At 34.8% G+C, this 10,204-nt stretch overlaps 1 protein-coding gene across 1 annotated transcript; it reads left to right on the top strand.

Moving 5' to 3' along the window:
* Positions 1–3,049: 3,049 nt before the first annotated feature.
* LOC120343474 (major facilitator superfamily domain-containing protein 6-like) lies at positions 3,050–9,782 on the top strand. Its single transcript, XM_078111000.1, has 5 exons — positions 3,050–3,550; positions 3,874–4,904; positions 5,149–5,329; positions 6,786–6,977; positions 7,179–9,782. Exons 1-5 carry the CDS (start codon positions 3,484–3,486, stop codon positions 7,253–7,255), a joined length of 1,548 nt encoding a protein of 515 aa, XP_077967126.1. The 5' UTR covers positions 3,050–3,483; the 3' UTR covers positions 7,256–9,782.
* Positions 9,783–10,204: the final 422 nt, after the last annotated feature.

Raw genomic sequence — 10,204 nt, forward strand, 5'->3', positions numbered from 1 at the left:
CGATTACGCCATTCGTTAAAATTGCCGACTTTTTCAGCGATGATGATTTTTCTGTAGCGCAAAATATTCAATCCATAGTTGATACGTGCATTAAAATTGTCTCGCCATATCAATTCAATTTCGCCTGCGCCGAGTTACAATAAATGAAAGTATTACTATTCTGAAATACCACATCTGCGTGCGTAAAAATACGCGGTATACTGCCTGATTTTAATGAAAGATGATTTGAATTTTTGCGATTTAGGTTTAAAATATCACCGTTTGCAAAATCCCAATGTCAGCCTTAAATCATATGAGTACAATGTGTTACAATAAAGTAAAAGCATTACAATTCTAAACTGATGCGATAATCTGGCTCCACACAAACAAAATGTTTGGGAACTGCTGTACTCTACTCAGCTATAGTTTCCGATCGAAAATTCCGAGGTAATATAGTTTACCGACATAATTCCGATGTTTCCGGCAAACAATCGGCGATTTCAACTTTATATTCCTCCCCGAGAATGCGCAATTGCCTCTGTCGCCCGTGTTTTATCTCTTTTGGTCCCACTTTGAGAATTGCTGTACTTGAACTAGACAAAAGAAAAGAACAAATGTTGGGGCATTCACGAACGCACGAAAAAATTTGCAGGGTCAAATGCTGATATAGCTAGAGTTTTTGAATGCCATAAATAATTCGGATTGATGTTTTTGCTTATTATATTCAGGTGCTTATAAAATGTGAGGAATTACGGTATTCACTTTAGCCGACGATCCATTATCGATATTTTCAATGGAATTCCTATTTATGTCATCGATATTTTTAATGGAAATTTATATTCATGAAAACTATAGTCATAATTTCGGCAGGCACAAGTGGGTCGGACGGTCGGCCGAAACACTCAGGGGGGCCGGATTCGACCCGCGGGCTATAATTTGCCCAACTCTGGAATAGATCATGTAATTTCATTCCACTGGTTCCTGTTTGTATACAATGCTATGTTATCCGTCGCCAAGTGGCGTACTAGGGCCATAATATTACTATGACCGTACATTTAATGCATGAAAATCATTTCTGGACCACGCTTGCCAGAGCATACCGGTAGTATGTGGATCGGATGCTTTGCAGACGTTGCGTAATTGCAGACTGAGGTGTACTCCGTTTTTGCGTGACAATTTTGTTGTTTAGGATTTGGCCGCTCATTAGGTGAAAAAGGGAGGATTCATGACTTTTAAATATTGAATTCATGTGCGTGAATAGGCACATAGTCTAGTTTAAATATTGGGTGATTTACAGTGCGGAGGATTGCAATCAGTTCAAACATCAATGAATATGCAGAAAGTTAATCCTCATCTGATTCCTATTAAGGGGTTATACTTTTTGTATTATGCAGGTAAGTTGGTTTAAGTTTTGTTGGTCATCTACTCATAATATCTCTGTGAACGAGGATTTGTAATGTACAATTTCTGAATGCATCTTATGGCAATGCAAACTTGTAAAAATTCATTTGCAAACAAAAAAAAAACTCTGGCAATGCTGGATTGAAGCGATCAGGGAAAAATGAAATAAGGCATTAGGTGATTTCACTTAGCCTAAAATTTGAGTGTGTGCACTTGTGCTGCTTTGTATAAATATTTTGCAGTGCCTTTGTACAGTTGTAGGAAATTAGAAAGGATAAAATGTATACCAAACTGATAAGTCATATATTTTGCAATTTCTTCTATCACAAGTACCAATTGTTTTACAGGTTTATCCAGCTTCATTCCATACAAGTCAATATATCAGAAACAGCTTGGAATGTCATCTGGCCAAAATGGCTTTATACAAGCAACAATACAACTCGTGATATGTGTAAAATAATTGTGATTCATCGGCCATCCGTTCGGTTTTTAACTTTCTGGAAATATGTGCGGCCCGCTAAGACACCCCTAGTTTTGGCCCGCGGGCGACAAAAGGTTGCCGACCCCTGCTTTGAACCTAAGGGAAGTCTCATAATTCTGTATCTTTGAGAAGGTGTGCTGAATGTTGCGCGAAAAGATGATTCTTCACGCAAGTGAATCTGGTGGTAACCATGTTTAGCATCTACCTTCGTGAAATATCTAGCATCATTTAGACTGAAATCCGTTTAACATCTACGGAGAAGACCCGGCCAATGTCTGGGCAAGTTTCTTCATCCAACAGTGGTGGTAAATAGATAGTTGAATTTAACTTGTATTATGGACAGGGGCGCAGCCATGCAGGCTTTTTTAACGGGGGGAGGGGGTTAGCAATGGGGGGTACGGTAAAATTAAAACAGTGCGTCAAAAGTGCAATTCACGACGCCGTACATTTATGAATGTACATATATCGCCGGATGAGAACAGAACAGGCCTAAGTAACAATTTTGAGTTTTGAGAAAAACGCAAAAAAATAATTTGAATTTCTAAGTATTCACAATTAGTAAAGACCTGAGTTCTGGTTATTTTAATGTGGTTGAGAATATCTTCGGAATCAATATATTTTGGAAATTCCTTTCTGATTTTTTTATCCCGCATTTAAAAATGAAACGATAGAAATAATGAAAATGAATTTTGGATTAAAAGTACAAAAAAACAATTTTGAATTTTGATATTTTTTAATTTCTAGATATCACACTTAGTAAAGACCTGAGCTTTGGTTATTTTCATGTGGTTGAGAATATATTCGTAATCAATATATTTTGACACTTGTTTTCTGTTTTTTTTTTCACATTATGACGTTATTTGATAAATTCAAAGGTTGTATGGTGGCAAGAGAGTGAGAGAGACAATTTCGTCAGGTCAGGTCATCAATCACGAAAAAATTTGCAGGGTCAAATGCTGATATAGCTAGAGTTTTTGAATGCCATAAATAATTCGGATTGATGTTTTTGCATATTATATTCAGGTGCTTATAAAATGTGAGGAATTACGGTATTCACTTTAGCCGACGATCCATTATCGATATTTTCAATGGAATTCCTATTTATGTCATCGATATTTTCAATGGAAATTTATATTCATGAAAACTATAGTCATAATTTCGGCAGGCACAAGTGGGTCGGACGGTCGGCCGAAACACTCAGGGGGGCCGGATTCGACCCGCGGGCTATAATTTGCCCAACTCTGGAATAGATCATGTAATTTCATTCCACTGGTTCCTGTTTGTATACAATGCTATGTTATCCGTCGCCAAGTGGCGTACTAGGGCCATAATATTACTATGACCGTACATTTAATGCGTGAAAATCATTTCTGGACCACGCTTGCCAGAGCATACCGGTAGTATGTGGATCGGATGCTTTGCAGACGTTGCGTAATTGCAGACTGAGGTGTACTCCGTTTTTGCGTGACAATTTTGTTGTTTAGGATTTGGCCGCTCATTAGGTGAAAAAGGGAGGATTCATGACTTTTAAATATTGAATTCATGTGCGTGAATAGGCACATAGTCTAGTTTAAATATTGGGTGATTTACAGTGCCGAGGATTGCAATCAGTTCAAACATCAATGAATATGCAGAAAGTTAATCCTCATCTGATTCCTATTAAGGGGTTATACTTTTTGTATTATGCAGGTAAGTTGGTTTAAGTTTTGTTGGTCATCTACTCATAATATCTCTGTGAACGAGGATTTGTAATGTACAATTTCTGAATGCATCTTATGGCAATGCAATCTTGTAAAAATTCATTTGCAAACAATAAAAAAAACTCTGGCAATGCTGGATTGAAGCGATCAGGGAAAAATGAAATTTGAGTGTGTGCACTTGTGCTGCTTTGTATAAATATTTTGCAGTGCCTTTGTACAGTTGTAGGAAATTAGAAAGGATAAAATGTATACCAAACTGATAAGTCATATATTTTGCAATTTCTTCTATCACAAGTACCAATTGTTTTACAGGTTTATCCAGCTTCATTCCATACAAGTCAATATATCAGAAACAGCTTGGAATGTCATCTGGCCAAAATGGCTTTATACAAGCAACAATGCAACTCGTTTCTTTGTTTTCTCCCCCAATCGCTGGTTTTATTACAGACAAAACAAAGGCATATAAAGTGATGATGACTGTCTGCATGTTTTTCTCAATCGCCTTCACCATTCCATTTTATTTCGTGCCACCAATAGAGCGTGAGGTATTATCAACAAAGATCCTGTGCTGTGAAGAAGAAGTTAATAGTCTTCTCCACTGTTTGCCAATTGACAATGCATCCAATGTTGAAAGTTGCTTAAATGATGTAAATGCACCATTTGATGTTAACTTTACACATCAGCCAGATTGTCTTAGTCCAAATGTCACTTTAAACTGCAAATATAGTGATTCTACCGATGTATATGGATCAACATTTGCAATATTAATTGCGTTAACAATGCTAATGTCTTTCTTCTTAGCACCAGTTACACCACTAGTTGATTCTTCTGCAATGGACACTCTTGGTATCGAAAATGTAAAATATTTTGGAATTCAACGACTTTGGGGTGCTGTTGGGTTTGGCATTGTTGGACTAGCCGTCAGTTATTTCACAGATGTTATAAGCCCTGTGGAAGTTTATGGACTCGAAGCGAAGAACTATATTCTTGCTGTTGTAAGTGCAGGATTATTCTGGGGGGCAACCATTGTTCTTATCATTACATCTATCAAAATCACTGCCCCAAAAGCAAAAGCTGTTCTTCGTGGTGTTGGGAAACTCCTTATTAAACCACAAGTCCTGGCTTTTATATTCGTTGTTCTTGTGAGTGGTTTCTGCACCGGCGTCCAGTATTCATACCTATTTTGGTACATGACAGAGCTCAATGGATTCAAACAATATATTCTTGGTCTCTCTCTAATTGTAACTTGTGCTTCAGAGATTCCAATGTTTTGGTTTTCTGGATGGATATGTCAGAAGTTTGGATATGTATCTGTTCTAGCACTTGGCCTCATTGCTGCTAGTGTAAGTATACATTTCCCTTCAAAAAAAAATTTTGTGTTTATGCTAAAGCATGCTTTCATACAGAAATTATTGTTTTGTTTGTAACATAGCTATTGGATATTAAAATTTGAATTCGATCATATAGGAATTCTAAATCTTTTAAAATGGTAAACTTCAGAAAATCTTCGGCAAGACAGAGATCAGGCGTTAGACATTATTAAGACATGATCCTTACTCTTTTTCTTTTATGCAATTTCTTTTCCAGATTCGGTTTTTCACTTACACATTCATTACTGATGCATGGCAAGTTTTGTTAGTGGAAGGTCTTCATGGCATCTCATTTGCTTTACCAAATGCTGCAATATGTTCATATGCTGCTGTCATAGCTCCAAAAGATGCAACTGCAACTCTCATTTCTATAAGCCAAACTGCTTATTGGGGCTTGGGTATGTTACAGATACAAACTTATTTTATCCCTCCTTTCACCATTTGTCACGACAATTCTGAATGTTTTTAAAGGATAAAAATCAGTTACCGTATTTTCCCGAAATTACGCCTATATCGCGAACAGGCCGACTCCCTAAAAACGGCCTTAAAACGGCGATTTTTTAAAAAATCGCACATAAGCCGGTCCTACGAATCGTTACACGCCGGACGCCTCAAGAAAAACATAAAAGGGGACAAAATTACTGTAACGCAAACATTTCTCACGTTTATCGTTTCTGCATGTTAGCGAAGGCCGTAGGTGGATTATTACCCGTAACTCTTACTTGTTACTTTATGTTAATAAAGTCTATATTGCTTTTCAATGCGTCGGGAGTTTTCCTGAATCAGCATAAAACAATTTCCTTTGAGAGCCACAACGGCGATTAATTTCGTTCCTTGTCCGTTCCAAGGAAAGAAATAACGCTGTATTAACACATTCTTATAAATCGCTACGAATCTTAACACCCCAGACGCCTTAAGAAAGGCGCAGAAAGAAAACAAAATTGCTGTAACACAAATATTTCTCACGTTTATCATTTCTGTTTGTTAGCGACGACCGTAGATTCTTACTCGTAACTCTTACTTGTAAATTCATATTAATAAAGTCTATATTGCTTTTCATACGTCGTGATTTGTATTAATGGAAGAGATTGTTGTCGGGAGTTTAAGAGAGTCCCTGAGTCAGCATAAAACAATTTCCTTTGATCGTCCACAACGCGGTTAACTTCGATAAGAGTCCTTATCACCGCCACTTAACAGATAACATATCATAAAGGTGATTAAAAGTCGCGCGTCGTTAATTGCCACTGTTGCTGTTATGTAAAAGAAACACAAGCGAAAACAAACCAATCACAGACTGTACAAGCGTCACGTGTTGAACAACCAATCACAGACTGTACAAGCCATCAGCTGTATGATATGACAATCCACCTTCACAAGCTGTTGTGTGTGTGTGTGTGCACGCTTTTTATCGTGAGAACTTGGTATGGTTTGAAGCTTTTGGAATTAACGGCAAGTTAGCATAATATCATCTCGTTGCATGATCAATTCTGATGCGCGAATGAGCCAATTTTTTTGTGCAATCTGAGTTGTGCGCGAATAAGACGGTCCCTTAGTTTGGCACCTTTTTTTTTTGAGTTTTAAACTCGGCCTATTCGCGATCATATACGGTAAATACCATTGTATTGTATCTTAATAAATCCATTCCCTGTTACTTATAAGTTCACAACACTGCCAATGCGTAACATCGATATTGTTCCTAAAACAATTGTTTAGAACCGACACAGTTTCAAGGAATTGCTTCTATAAATGATTTGTTTGATTAATTTGGATTAGCATTTTTCCAATAGTCAAATGATCAATATGATGACAGGTATACTTTTCAATGCTTTACTTTCCTCATTTCGTTTTATCTAGGCAACATGCTTGGAGCACTACTTGGTGGAATATTGTATGAAGCTTTTGGTGGGGTCAAGATGTTTCGCATAGTTGGCGCAATTAGTGTAATCACTGCAGTTCTTTATGAAATTATATTTGGACATTTGAACCTGATATCGTACTGTTACTGCTGTAAAGACGAATCAAAGAAAGAAATAGAAGCTGAAAAACGTGGGTGTCATTTATTGTCATCACTGCAAATTATTTTGTCGACCTGAATTATTTGAAGTCCCATGGTACTGGTATTCACAGTACAGACCTCTTAAAGTCTTATTCATCAGTGTTTGCTTACTACATTTCAGTTAGTTATTTTTTAACTTATTATTGGGTAAATGCAGACTGCACATACTCACATGCAAATACTAATTTCAGGTGATTCTAAAACGAAAATAGTCAAGACACCAGAGGAAGAACAACCACTGCATGAACAAGAGAATGGAGTTGTGTAGAGGAACTTAACAAATCTCTCATTTAATTCCCTCTGTCAACATCGCATTGTTGTTATTCTACTATAGCTCTGTTTCACAACACAACAAGAAGTACACTACAATGCATTTTATCTGGGTTGGTATCAATAAATGATAACATGGGCATGAGGAAAATGCTTATTCAAATAGTCTGCTACATCGAAATTCAGTTTATTGAAAATAGACATGTATAGAATTGAGATTCATTGTAACTTGCCTATTTTTACCAATTTGATAATGAATATTTGAGTCTTATCACTCATTTAAAAAATACATTGAAATTTATATAGCTTATAAAAACTGTAGTATATACTGAACATCATTTATTTTTTTGGGTAAATTGGTAAACAGCTTTTCACTTCAACCTATTCTTATTTAGGTAGTTAGCGAAGGTGCGGGGCACTGTTGTGCATTGGTATCTATATCAGCTGGTAAAATGGAGATTTCAAATTGAAGTTATATAATATTCCTGCCCCTTTCTAAAATTATATGACCCTCCAAAAAACGGTACATTTTATTTTCATACTGTAGGTAAATACTAAGTTTGAAGCTAAGTTTTGAAAATTATGTCAGTATTGCACTTTCTTTTATATTCTATTATAATAACACTGTATATTGCTAAATATTATCTAGATCAAATTATCTTGCCTCTGGCTTCTATTCGGTGGATAGTAGTTCATAGTAGTTCAAAAAGTCTGTTTATAGGTATTTCATGCAATGATTATGTGGGAAGCCAAAACTTATCACTTTAACTTGTTATATAATAAAAATCTGATTATGGTGCATATTTATAAACAGCACATAAAATTAGGCTCAGTCAATGATGATTGTGCCATCATTTTTTTAGTGAGCCTTATATATGTAACTGATACATGGTTGTATAACTTTGCAATTCTTTGTGATAAATTCATGGCAAAACGGGCATTCTGATATAATTAAATAAGGAAGCAATAATTGCGACAGATGGAAATCAAAATTTTCATTGGATGTTTGTATTGTTAAATTTGATTTTGATGAAAGGACTGGACTATTTCCAATTCATACATTTCCTCATAATTTGTACCTCTCTATGTATTTGAGTATAACACTTGATCAAAAAAAAATGAAATTTTCATAAGACGATTGAATTGCTTAAATATCAAGAAGTTACCATTGTTTTGACCTGATTAATCGAATACTGATTATGATCTATGTCTGGAACTGCATGTTTAATTTTGTCTTTTGGATCTTTCATTGTTTTGCACATTCTATATTTATCAGTGATAATAATTATTGCAATGTGTTGCTATAATTTTTATATGCAGTTCAACATTCACATATAATATTTGTAAAATACTAGCTACTAATTTACCTATATTAATAATTTTAATGCAAAATTTCTATACTCGTTAGAAGACTAAATGCATTGATACAGTTGTACATATGCAAACATTTGTGCCAAGTCAATATTTACTAGTTGTAATAATGACCAAGTTAAATATTATTGCCAAGTTAATTTGTAATATAATGCTGATGTCTGTTAAGTTAACATCCAACATTTTCAATGTGGTTTTAAAATGATTTAACCTGACCGATAAAGCCGGAAAAAGTATCTTTATAGTTTTTATTACATAGGGATATATGATCAATCTTTTCAATTTTATGTATTTCCTTTACCAATTGGTTTCATGTTTCAGAATTATCTTCCCGTCTGCTGCTTTAAGTGATATCAGTCTTTAGATAGACATTGCAATATGTTAATATAGGTTAACTGCTATGCTGACTTGAATATATAAAAAAATGCCTGTGGAATATTTTGAATCAAATTGGAAGGCAATTTATAGTGTTATTTTTTAATATGGTATCGTGTATTACTATTCAATCATCTCAGCATATTAGTGTTGGTGGGGTTTATGACAAACAAATCTGATGCTTGCTTCATATTGTATTTCATCAAATCTTCATGCCACCTCAGATTGCCTGTAAACAATTGTTTTATGTTAAGGTTTTTTGCAATAAGACTTGCTTCTGGTATTAAAGTGGCTGCTTGTTATTATGAAAATTAGGTAATCTCTCATTTAGATATATAGTAATATCTCTATATTTTAGACACTAGTACCATATATGCAGTGATATTAGGCTTTTAGGTACTTTTTTTACATGCAGTATTTTGAATCATAATATATATGGTACGTTTTATCATGAATGTCTAGTATAAATTGCTTCAAAACAAAATATGCTCTTTCACGACCAAATATAGTATTTGATTAGGAATTTATTGATTACATTTCGTTGTTAATTTGCCATAAATCTCATACTAACCATAAATAACTTTAATCTTTTTGATTACTTGGACATCTCACCTCATTGTGAATATGCATTTAATCGATAGCAACCAATTCAGCTTTCATTACTCTCAAGTGGAAATAGTCAAGTAAAATTGTATGGGCCAAACTTACTAATTTTTGGATATTTTCAAATGTGTGCCTTGTTTGTATTTTCTGTGTCAATAAATGTGCCTTCAATTAAATAGCCTATGTGATTTCATGAACAGTTGGGACTTGCATAGCAAACACTATAAGTCGGGGAATACTTATCAATTCTAATTTGTGGGAATAATGCCTACTTTTAAATAAATATACTTGGCGAGAGAGGTTGCAAAATCTTGGGCCCTTCACAGTATATAAGATAGATGTGGAGGTTTCTTTATGTTTTTGTTTGTATCGATTTTTAGTCTGATTTAAATTGATTTGTATGACACAGACATGTGATGTAATTCACAGCATCTAAGATGTATCTCTCATCCCAAAACATATTATCTGGTTTAATAACCTCCTTTTTTATTTAAAAAAAATATATATTTTATCAATATGGTGCTCTCTGCACATATCACCAAAAATAAGTTAAATACAAAAATTAAAATAACGTGCAATCTTAAATAAAGACCATTCA

The sequence above is a fragment of the Styela clava genome, chromosome 1 (genome assembly GCF_964204865.1).
Source record: "Styela clava chromosome 1, kaStyClav1.hap1.2, whole genome shotgun sequence".
Classification (NCBI taxonomy): domain Eukaryota; kingdom Metazoa; phylum Chordata; class Ascidiacea; order Stolidobranchia; family Styelidae; genus Styela; species Styela clava.